The following is a 12,190-nucleotide window of genomic DNA, read 5'->3' as shown; positions in this document are numbered from 1 at the left end:
AATAAATAAAAAAGAATGCCAAGTTTTAATAGTCTTTCAGGAAAGAATGTGTTTTGTGAGACCAGATTCACTCTCTAGCAAAACCTGATAAAAGCATTTGCTCTTTTCTCCCATTTCTTAAAAAGAATATTAAACCATATGCCTCCAAAAGAATATTAAACCATGCAAGCCAGGCATGGTAGCACACACCTGTAATCCCAGTAATTTAGGAGGCTAAGCAGGAGAATCACAAGTTCAAGTTCAGCCTCAACAACTTAGCAAGTACGAAAAGAAAAAAAAGAGAAAAAAAATCCTTATGAAAAATTGGGAAAATGAATCCCAGAAATATATAAAAGGGAAAATACATCATTATAAAATGAGAGCATTCCAAAAATGCAAGGATGGCTTAACTGTTGAGTATCAGTTGATATAACTAACCACATTAAAAGGATGCAGGAAGGGGCTGGGGATATAGCTCAGTTGGTAGAGTGCTTGCCTCAAATGCACAAGGCACTGGGTTCAATCCCCAGCACTACAAAAAGAGGGAAAAAAAGATACAGGAGGAAAAAACCCTCAGCAAAATTCAGGAATAAAAGAAACCTTCCACAATCTGAATAAAGACAGCTGTGCACACTTCATATAACATAATACTTAAAGATGAAATACTAACTGATTTTCCTATAAGATTAGGCACAAAGATCTTCACTTTCACTATTTTCATTCATCATTGTTTTGGCAGACCTGGAAATAAAGACAGAAAACAAGAAAAAGGCAAAAATCTGAAAGGCAGAAATAAAACTGTCTCCATTTGCAAAGAATATGGTTACCTGGAAAAATCTTAAGAAATCTACTAAGTATTTGAATTAATCTGTATATCTATGGAGATCAGAGGACCAATTCCACTTCTATTAACCAGATCAAACACCTGGAAATGAAAAAATTTTAAAAACCCACTTACAATGAATAATACTTTGGAATAAGTTTATCAAGTATATGCAAGAACTCTACACTAAAAATTACTGGGCTGAGGTTGTAGCTCAGTTGTAGAGCACTTGCCTGGCACATGTGAGGTACCAGATTCCATCCTCAGCACCATATACAAATAAATAAATAAAACAAAGGTATTGTGTCCATCTACAAATAAAAAATATATATAAACATTACTATTTCTTTTTTGAAAAAAATATTTTGTTAGTTGTAGATGGACACAATGACTTTATTTTATTTATTTATTTTTATGTGGTGTTGAGGATTGATCTGAGTGCCCAATAGTGCAAGGTAAGCTCTTTGCCACTGAGCCACAATCCCAGCCCCTAAGTGTTTCTTAGAGAACACTGAAATGTCCTAAATAGAAACATACTGTATTTATGGATTGGAAGCCTCAACATTTGTCAAGAAGTCTCTCCCGGCAAATGAGTCTATAGTGTCAAAATAATCCCAATAATAATTTAAGCAGGTTGACAAGATGATTCTGAAACATATAGAAATGCAATAGTTCCAAATAAGCCTAAATAATTTTCAAAAAGAAGAGCAACATTGGAGGACTTAACCCTACCTAATTATAAAAATTAGTATATAGTTATGATAATTAAGAGTGTAGTATTAGTTCAGTCTAAATAAATAATCAATGAAACAGTACACAATCCTGAAATAGACCCACACATTTATGTGGTTAACTGATTTTTAACAGAGGTATCAAAACATCAGAAGGTGCTTAAAAATGAATTTTGTCCTCTATTTCTTACTACTTTATAGGCAAAATTAATTAGAGATGGATGAGTCTTAAATGTAAAAAGTAAACTATAAAGCACCAAAGCATCTAGAAGAAAAATTGATTTCAGCCTTGTAAGCAGAATGCTAAATGAGTCCACTTGAATGTCTGTCCTACAAAAGAGAGATTAAATTTGTGGTGTTTTTAGCTGCTAAATTTGTGATAATTTGTTATGGCAACAATAGAAAACACATACATGAATTATAGTGAAAAATTAGAATTATTATTGTCTACATTAGTAGGAATTGAATGGGAAGGGACACTGAGGTGTTTTCTGGAATGAGGAAAATATATCTTGATATGAGTGTGAGTTATATGGATGTATCCTCCTGTTGAGAGCTATCAAGTAGGGTGCAGTGGCCCACACCTGTAATCCCAGCAATTTAAGAGGTTAAGGCAGGAAGATTGTGAGTTTGAAGCCAGCCTCAGCAACTTAGCAAGAGCCTATCTTAAACCAAAAATTGTGGATATTAGTTTTTGTAAATGCTACCTTATCAAAACCCATATAAATTAATGCTGAACTATCTTTAATACACTTTTTCTTTTTTGGTCCCAGGGATTGAAAGCAGGGGTGCTTAACCACTGAGCCACATCCCCAGCCTTTTAAAATATTTTATTTAGAGACAGGGTCTTGCTGAGTTGCTTAGGGCCTTGCTAAATTGCTGAGGCTGGCTTTGTACTTGTGATCTTCCTGCCTCAGTATCCCCAACCGCTAGGATTACAGGCAACAATAATTTGTTATGGCAACAACAGAAAACTCATTAATGTTACAGGTGTGCATCATTAAGAGTGATACGGTTAACAACTTGGAAACTTATGTGAACATTAAGTACATTAGTTAGAATAAGATCAGAGAAGCAGAACCACTAAGGAATTTATAACTGGAAACTAGATAAGAAATATAAATCTGTTGAAATTGCTTTGGTGCTAGGCCTTAAGTTAGCTAGGCTGACAGTTGATAAGAGAAGATGGATGTGGAGTGGAGAAGAACAAGGACAAAGTGAATCTCGCATCTATCTCTTGCTAGACCCACATTGTATTCTCACCACCTCCAAATTCCTACATTGATGATACAGGTAACCTTAAAAAAAAAAAAAAAAAAAAAAAAAAAAACGAACGCCATGCTTCGCTATAAAGCTGCAAATGAACCTGACTCAGGATTCAGAAAAGTTTAAGGAGATCCTGTAAGATCTAGAGGAGCTGGACTTCAGCTTCTACCCTTCTCCTAAATTTGGTGAAAGCTGAAGCCGCTGCTCACTGGGCTGCAGCCCGAAGTCAACAAGGAGCCCTGGATAATGATGTGCCTGAACTTCAACAGCTATGATCTTATACTCAACTTCTTTTATTTTTTCTTAAACCCAACTTCTGAGCTCAAATATGCTTGACGCTCGACGTCTCATGCAAATTTATGTGGCCAATCCAAAATTAGCAGTTTGGCAATTCTGGAAAATGAAGTTTTCAGCCAGGCGTGGTTTGCACCCTTTATTCTTGTAATCCCAGGTACTCCAAAGGCTGAGGCAGGAGGATCCCAAGTTCGAGCCAGTCTCAGCAATTTAGCGAGACCCTCGGTAACTTAGGAAGATTCTGTTTCCAAAATAAAAAGAACTAGGGATTCAGCTCCGTCGTAAAACGTCCCTGGGTTCCCCAGACCAAAAAGATACCCAGCAGCACGTAGGACCCAGCCACCCCGCGCGATCAAAGAAGCTGAAAACCCGCTGCGGGACCCCGGAGAGAGTCCGACGAAGTGGGGCGGGGCCTTACGGTCACACGACCGAATTGGGGCTTCTTCTGCTGTTGATTGGTCCTGGCAAACGCAAGGCCGCCGAGCTCCTGTCCCGACCAGAGAATGGACGCTGGTGGGGACTCGGATCATGGCCCGTGCGCGTGGGTGGGCGAAAACGCCCAGGACATTCCTGAGGCCGGGTCAGGGGACCTTTTTCTCTGGTGGGGCTCGCCAAGGGAGGGGACTCCTGGTCGGGCCTGGGAACCCGAAGAGACGGAGCCCAGGTTTCTTGGCCGCAGCAGGTGGACCCAGTGCACCGTGCGGAGGACTTCCTGGAGGAGGCGGCGGGGCGGAATTTCGGAGGCGCGGAGGTTTGGGAGAAACTAGTGTGAGGAGAGCTATGGGTGCCGCTGAGCGAAGACCCCCGGCCGTCAGGGAATGCTTCAGGGCGTTTGCGCAGGGTCTCTGAGGTCTGTGGCGCTAGCTTTCAGCAGCTTTCCTGCAGAAAAGGAGGAACAAAATCCGATGAATGACTGCCTCTTGCACACAGTGGTTTTCTTATGGGGAAAAGCGAAACGCGATTTTAAATCCAAGGTGCTCACATCATGCTGCAGTAGCATTTTAGAGTCTGCCCAAAGTTAACACCAGCTCAAAGTTCATTGTGCACACAAAGGAACAGTAAGCGGACGCAGCTTCTGAAGCATCAAGGAGCAGGTGCAGTGATCTTGTTGTTAAGTGGCTGTTACAAACTCGCACCGCTTAGGGCAGGTAGAGACGTGTGTAAGCCTACCCTCTGAAGTTGATTGATTGGCCTTTTCATGCGGACAAGAAAAGCGGGTTTTGTTCATGTAGCGCTAGCATCTTGGGGAAATCAGGGTGATTCTAAGTTTTGGCTCCGTGGTGTTTGGGTGGTTGGCCGAGGATTGTACGCAAACCGTGCGTCTATTTGATTTTTCTTGAGCACCTTCTTCACAGTAGCTATTCAACAAATGCAGTTTAGATGATGCAAGGGAGGAGGCCTCTGTCCTAGTCTTGGAGCCACAAATCAGGACAGTTTTTGAAATGACTTTGTTTAAGGGGATGGGGAAAAGGGCGAGGGTTTGTGTGGGGGTCTTCCAAATAACGCTTTTAGGGTACGTGGGCTGTATGAGAGGCTTGAAGATGAATTTATATCATCACTTGTGGCTAGCAGGCTAGTCTGTTATTTCTGTTGTGTAGTCCTCAGTTCCTTCTAGCAAATCACTACACTAGCGGGAATGTGGGTATCCCCAATATCGCCATGGTTGGCTCCCCCCTCCCCAATTTCTGATGTTTTTCCAGTTTCGCTTGAAATTGACTTTAAGTAACAAAGTGATAATCATGGATGCCAACTCTCCCAGCACAAGGGGGAATTTTATTGACCAATTCATTTTCTTTTTTTTTTTTTTAAGAGAGAGGGAGAGGAAGAGGGAGAGGGAGAGGGAGGGGGGGAGAGAGAGAGAGAGAGAGAGAGAGAGAGAGAGAGAGAGAGAGAGAATTTTTAATATTTATTTTTTAGTTTTCGGCGGACACAACATCTTTGTTTGTATGTGGTGTTGAGGATCCAACCTGGGCAGCACGCATGCCAGGCGAGTGCGCTACCGCTTGAGCCACATCCCCAGCCGACCAATTCATTTTCTTTTTTCTTTTTTTTTTTTTTAAAGAAAGAGTGAGAGAGAGAGGGAGAGAGAGAGAGAATTTGAGAATTTTTTAACATTTATTTTTTTTAGCACTTGGCGGACCCAACATCTTTGTTTGTACGTGGTGCTGAGGATAGAACCCGGCTGCACGCATGCCAGGCGAGCGCGCTATCGCTTGAGCCATATCCCTAGCCCCAATTCATTTTCTTTCTCTTTTTCTTTTGTGATAAGGATAGATAATTTTTTCTTTAGCCATTATTGCCAAAATTCCTATCTTCATCCCAGTGCCGGTGAAGACAATGTAAATTGTTAAGAAAATTGTTTTCTTTTAGTGCCTTCTGGAATGTTACATAATTTTTTCTTTAGCCATTATTGCCAGAATTCCTATCTTCAGTGAAGACAATGTAAATTGTTAAGAAAATTGTTTTCTTTTAGTGCCTTCTGGAATGTTATATAATGTTATATAATTTTTCTTTAGCCATTATTGCCAGAATTCCTATCTTCATCCCAGTGCATGAAGACAAAGATAAAACCAATCTACAGCTTCTGCAATAGCCATCACTGAACTGCTTGCAGAACTTGCCTGGACTATGTATCACTTATATGCATTGTGAACTCACTTGTATGCATTGTGAACTATCTGTTGGTGCAGCAACTTCTGGTAGTGTTGGGGTATTTATGCTGATGGTGTCATCGGTGGTACAATTTTTCCAAAAGGAGCCGTCTGCTGGCTTGGTGTATCTTCCTCCCTTCTGTTTGTCATGATCGTTCAGCTAAAATTTGGGGGCCAACAGAGGTGAAGCAAAGAACCTCACCCCCCGACTGGTACGAAGACCTCTACACAGGTGTGGCTGTATACTGGACTGGTAGTCAATGACGGGTAAGATCCAATTACTATGGTACCAACCTAAGACAGGAGACTGACGCCTTGAGGTCAGCTCATCCGATAACGGGTAAGGACCATATGTACTATTGGACAACCTAAGGCAGGCATGGTCCCTAAGCCACATGCTTGTTGTTTAAACAGAGAGGGGGAGATGTTGAGAGCCACAGCCGAAGGGGCCCCAGCAAACTTTCAGACTGCCAGCTGATGAGCTGAAGGGGCCCCAGCAAACTTTCAGACTGCCAGCTGATGATTGGCTCACAGCGGCCCCAGCAACATCTAGCTGATTGGCTCCTCTGCGGTGATGCTCATTGGGCTGTTTCCCTGCCCTTTCAGACCACGGAGCTGCTCATTGGGGGACTTTTTTGGCTCCGCCCATGCGACCCAGCCAATCGGCCTCAAGAGCAGGAGGATTGTGGGAGGAAGAGGTTGTTGGGGTGTGTGGCTTGTGGGAAGCCGGTGGTGGCAGTTGGGCTCTGAGTGTTTTTTCCTGAGGAGCTGTTTTGTTTATCGTGTGTGGTTCTAAAAATAAAGTTAGTTTCTTTTGACAAGTGGCTCCTGAATTGTGCCCAGCCAGACTGCGGCACCCCCCCTCACTATATTTATTTTAGCATTTGTATGCTGGCACAGGTGGTTTTAGTGGCTAGAGTTGGCAGTGGGAACAGTGGTTGGCAATACATAACTACATGTAGAAAAACAAATACAAATATGATGTTACCAGATGTGATCTTACTTCCTAGAGAGCTAGATGGCTAGATTTGGTGAAGAGTCCACTGATGGTTCAAGTGACTAAAGAAAAAAAAAGATAAAACCTATTTCTTATCTAAGTGTATTTATTTGATTAAAGTAACATTAAGTTCACTGAGGAATTCTGAAAACAGAAAAAAAAACCCGCAAAAAATTAGAATTATCTGTATCTCTGAGAGTAACAATACTGAATTATGATTCAATATTGAGCAAACAAGGGCTGGGGATGTGGCTCAAGTGGTAGCGCGCTTGCCTGGCATGCATGCGGCCTGGGTTCGATTCTCAGCACCACGTACAAACAAAGATGTTGTGTCCGCCGATAACTAAAAAATAAATATCAAAAAATTCTCTCTCTCTCTCTCTCTCTCCTCTCTCACTCTCTCTTTAAAAAAAATATTGAGCAAACAATATTGAATACTATAATAGCCTCGTTGTTTATATGCAGCCTGGACTCTTCAATGATCTCCTGAAATTGTTTGTGTGATGTGGAAGTAAATAAATATCACTCAAATGAGAGCAAGCAATGGCTCTTTTTTTTTTTTTAAATATTTTTATTTTTTAGTTTTCGGCAGACACAACATCTTTGTTTGTGGTGCTGAGGATCGAACCCGGGCCGCACGCATTCCAGGCGAGCGCACTACCGCTTGAGCCACATCCCCAGCCCAGCAATGGCTCTTTATTCAGAGCTTCCTCCAACAAGGAAGTCAACAACTAGCACTGAGTGGGCAGAGCCCCAAAGACAGCAGAGGAAAGCTTTATAGAGGGGAAAACAAAATAAAAAGAATGCTCAAATAGCCTTGTTTGGGTTTTTTATCTTGGGGATGCTGGTTATCTAGATGACCTATTTGATTTTTAGGTTAAGTCGAAGTAGGTCATCCTATTTAAATAGAAGAGCATATTTACTTCCTCTTGTTCCTTTACTTCATCCCCTTCAATTTAAGACCTCTTGTTGGTCTTAAATTGAAGGGGATGGAGTAAAGTTGTCTTTACCCAAATGCATCCACCAAGTCAAACCCTAGCAAAATGGAGCAGGGAGGCCATGACTGATAAGGGCCCATGCTGCCTGTGTGTGTATAATAAGAACCTTTAGGAGTCTCTGAAACTTTTTAGGAATTTCAGATAAGCCTCTTGTATTGAGACAGTTACCCAGCAGCAATCACTAACTCCTGTGATAAATCCCCGAACCAATGGTACTTGTTTCAAAACAGCTTATACTTCTATTTTCTTTTAAAAGATCCCTCCCGCCATGCCCTGACCTCTGAATGTGCTAGTGGTACATCAGAACATGCATATCCCAGACTGCAGTCTTTTTTTTTTTTAATTCCTGAATAAACTCTTTGCTTTGGAGAGTTGGTTTCCCTGTTGCTCATTTTAGGTTAACAGGGCCAAAAATTTGGGTAAAGATGGCAGTAACTGACCAAGTTCTGGATTGGTTCCAATCACTGCAGATGTTGTGGTTTGGCTTCTATTTGTTTTGTCTGACTGTTGTCCCTTTGTATATGCCTTGTTTCAAATAGGTGCTGTGGAACTTATTCTAGGGAGAAGGGGAGGGCAGGGCTACAGTTTCCCTTGGATAAAGCTTTGGAAATTGAAATCAGAAATCTCCCAGATGACTATTCTAGCAGCTCATTTACAAGCACAGTGAGTTGGTATGGACTAAGTTTAGTTTGTTGGCCCATTGGAGTACCCTGTCCCATGTCTGCCTAGCAAGAGATCTTTAATTTAGGGCTAGCCTTGTTTTCTCTTTCTCTTCTTCAGCCTACTCTGACAGGCCAGCTCCTTCCCCTTGTGCAAGATCAGGCCAGTGAAGTGAAGTTCCCAACAGCCCTGTGGAAGGTGAGCTCTGGTTTCTCCTGTTTCCTCATCCTCACTGCATGTTCACTGTGAACAACTCCTTCGTTCACACTGAACCCTCTTTAGCAATTTCAGGAATTTTCTTTTACTCTTAAGCCAGATGGATTCAAATCCAGACTGTTTCAGATGTGTTACTTACAGCAAGTTAACATAAGCACTCTGGGCTGTAGTTTCCTTACCTGTAAAAGGGGAAAATAGTAGTGCCAATCATAAAAAGTATGTGGATGACTACAGGCATGTGCAGTGCTTTGTTTAATACCAGTTACATGTTAAGTGCTCCACAGGCTTTAGCTGATATTACCAGAGTTCCTGACTTTTTTTCTGTCAGTGAGCAATCTTATGTACTTAGTATATAACAGACACTGTTTTGTGAGATAACAATCTGCTTGGAGAGGCAGATATGTAAAATAATTCTTATAATAGGAATAAATTATGAACTGTTAGCATTAAAGGGTACCTAGCAGCTAGGCACAGTGGCACATACCTGAAATCCTAGCACCTTGCGAGGCTGAGGCAGGAGAATTGCAAGTTTGAAGCCAGCCTGGGCAACTTAGTAAGACCCTGTCTCAAAAAAATTTTAACAAGCACTGGGGATGTTGATTAGTGGTAGCGAACCCCCTGGCTTCAACTTCCAGTGCCAGGTCAAAAAGATTTGAGCATGGTAGCAAATGCTTATAATCCTAGTGGCCCGGGAGGTTGAACCAAGAGTATCAGAAGTTCATGGGCAGCCTCAGCAATTTAGGGAAACCCTTAGCAATTTAGTGAGACCCTGTCTCAAAATAAAAAGGACTGGTGGGTTGTGGAGTCAAAGTCTTGAGTGTTGAATCAAGACATTGGAGGAGATGAGAGTGGAATCAAAGGCAGAGGAGGAGGGATTACTAGGCGGGGACCTCCTCCTCCTGAAAGGTAAAAATTTAGGTAGTGTTTGGGGGGAGTGAGAAGAGTTAAAGAGCAAGTAGCCCATGGGCTGATCTCTGGGATAGGGTTGGCAGTGTTTTCTGAGAATGGGGCCTAGTCAGGAGGCCCCCATGGATTACCCTTGATGGGGTAAGGATCCAGGGTATTGATGATACTGTGTACCATGTTGACTTTTCCACTTAAGCCTTCATTCCCTGAGGCAGGGACCAAGGCTGCCATGGGTTGTGTAGCTGGTGCATCCAGCACCTTGAGGGGACTCATTCATGGCTGATAGGAACTGCTCTGGAGCTGAGCAGGGCACAGCCTGAGCAGCTACATGCTGTGGTAAGTGCTTCCTGAAGGAATGAGTGCGAGGAAGGTGAGAGCAAGCCCTGTGCATCAATGTGCAGGGCCAACTCAATGTGTGGAGAGGACCCTGGGCTGTTAAGCCATGTCACTTCCCAGCTCTTGTTCACCCTCATGTAGGTGCAGAGCATAGATGGTGAGTGGCTCAGGCTGAGGAGACTGCAGGGTTGCTCTGGTGGAAGGAGGGGCATCCAGGATGGAGGTTAAACTGTAGATGTGAACTTTAGGTTTAATAGGGAAGAAAGACAGGCCACATGATTTGGAAGATTCCGGTTTGTCTGCGGAGGGGAGCTCTGTGATGCTTCCCAGGATGAAGGTATTTCCTGTTACTGGTTAGTTATAATGATAGAGAATGTAAACCTAGTGTACCTTGTAGAGGAAGGAGTGTTGAGGATAGTGCCCAGCCTCTACTCCAGGGGCTGTATAAGTGCATACACAAGGGTGAGGCGCCCTGAGTTCTCAGCCCCTGAGTTGAACTCCAGTGAAAACTTCTGTGTCCACTGGGCTGAAGGGTCTGTTTGCCTTCTCTGGATATACTCCTTTGCACATTAGTCTATACCTTTTATATTCACTAGCAATGTGTTCCCTTACTGTTTGACTTTGGGCAGTGGGATGGAGTGGGGACAAGGGACCAGAGGCCTGGAGGAAACTGAGGTTGGATGTCTATTCTTACAGTTTTCTCCGGGCCAGGATGTGGAATGGTGATGGCTACCTTTCTGTGAGGCCCTTGCCTTGCTTCTACTCCACCAACTTTCTGGACTCTGGTGGCCCTTCGTCTAACTTACCCCTTCAAACCTAGTGGGTGTTGGTATTCATTAGGCCTGACCATTCCTTTGTAAGTAGTCTATGTACTAACCACGACCTCATCTCTTTCCTAAGGGCAACAGGGGCAGGAGTCAGGAGAATGACCTGGACCTGTTAGTAAAGTGCTTCTGGGATGCAGCCACACCCATTTGCTTATTGTAGTTTGTGATTGCTTTTGTGCTGTAACAAGAGTTGAATAGCTGCCCTAGAGACCAAATAACTTGAAAAACCCAAAATATTTGCCACAGAGCCCTTTTGAGAACAAGTTTGTTAACCCATGGCACAGAAGGAAGAACATGCCTGGTCTGAGGGCTAGCAGTCTGATTGGAGTCCTGAATCTATCACTTACTGAGTGACCAGGGCACTTGACCTCACCTTTGTCAGTAGAAGAACATAGTTGCAACTGATTTTAAGAACTGAAGTTACAATGGTCGTTTCTTTTTTCAGGAGTTGCTGTCATTTGAGGATGTGGCAATGTACTTCACCAGAGATGAGTGGGCTCACCTTGACTGGACTCAGAAGAACCTCTATAGAGATGTGATGCTGGGGAACCACAGGAACATGATCTTGCTGGGTAATGGCTGTTTGTATATTCCATGTCTACGCAAGTGCACAGTTCCTCCATCCCTTATCTGCAATTCCAAAATGCAAGAGTGCTGGAAACCACCAGTTTTCCATGACTTATTTGACTACAGAGCCTTAGTTGAAGTGACCAGTTAGTGAAGCCACTGCCTTCTGTGATTTTCCCACCTCCTATGCATATCTGTATACTTAGCTTTGGAAATGTCCATGTGTTTGGTCGAGGGCACAGCTCTAAAACCTATTGGGGATGGTTCATAATACTATACATACACACACACACGCACACACACACACACCAAATCACCTTCCTGATGTCTGGACTGAATCCCTAAACACACGTGGCCCCAAGGGTTTCAGATAAGGACCTGTGGACAGTGAATAGCTGTGTTTTATTTTAGGGGTCAGAGCATGAATCTATGCTCCACTCCTACTCCCTTCTTTCACATCTTTTAAGAACTTGAAGAGCTAGAAAAATTACGGTTAATTTAATTAATTAAATTTCCTAAGGTTCATTTCTTATTCTCTTGAAATCTTTTTCTTTCTTCTCTGAAAAAGGGAAGCTTCCTTGTCTCTGACGTTATTGAGTGCCCAGGAAATGATTTTCAACTCCATTTCTGAATCATGTGACCTCCATCTTTCCAGCAGTCTGCCCTGGTCTTGTGCAGCAAAGTCTCTGAAACACAAGTGGCCTTGATAGTTCCCCTTCTCAGGCAATATGCTTGGCTCCTGGCACTGATAGAAAGGTCTTGATTACCTCTTGTAGGTACAACCAATCACCCTGAATTTTTAAAAACTGATTATTCTTTTAAAAAAGTATTACAGCCAGGCACAGTGGCACATACTTGTAATTCTAGTGGCTCAAGAGGCTGAGGCAGGAGGATTGCAAATTCAGAGTCAGCTTCAGCAACTTCAGCAACAGTACACTA

At 42.8% G+C, this 12,190-nt stretch overlaps 1 protein-coding gene across 1 annotated transcript; it reads left to right on the top strand.

The window, feature by feature from the left end:
* The first annotated feature begins 10,569 nt into the window (after positions 1–10,569).
* On the top strand, positions 10,570–11,385 carry LOC143384901 (zinc finger protein 789-like). Its single transcript, XM_076840069.1, has 3 exons — positions 10,570–10,596; positions 11,130–11,256; positions 11,378–11,385. Exons 1-3 carry the CDS (start codon positions 10,570–10,572, stop codon positions 11,383–11,385), a joined length of 162 nt encoding a protein of 53 aa, XP_076696184.1.
* The last annotated feature ends 805 nt before the right edge of the window (positions 11,386–12,190 follow it).

Source organism: Callospermophilus lateralis, chromosome 19 (assembly GCF_048772815.1).
Source record: "Callospermophilus lateralis isolate mCalLat2 chromosome 19, mCalLat2.hap1, whole genome shotgun sequence".
NCBI lineage: Eukaryota > Metazoa > Chordata > Mammalia > Rodentia > Sciuridae > Callospermophilus > Callospermophilus lateralis.
Note: the sequence above shows the minus strand (reverse complement) of the source record. Positions and strands in the feature narration are given on the sequence as shown.

Bases quoted from the DNA above. Each gene is read 5' to 3' on its own strand.
- LOC143384901 (XM_076840069.1), top strand. From the start codon at position 10,570: ATGTGGAATGGTGATGGCTACCTTTCT. The intron at 10,597-11,129 runs GTGAGGCCCTTG...TTCTTTTTTCAG, and splicing joins ATGGTGATGGCTACCTTTCT to GAGTTGCTGTCATTTGAGGA.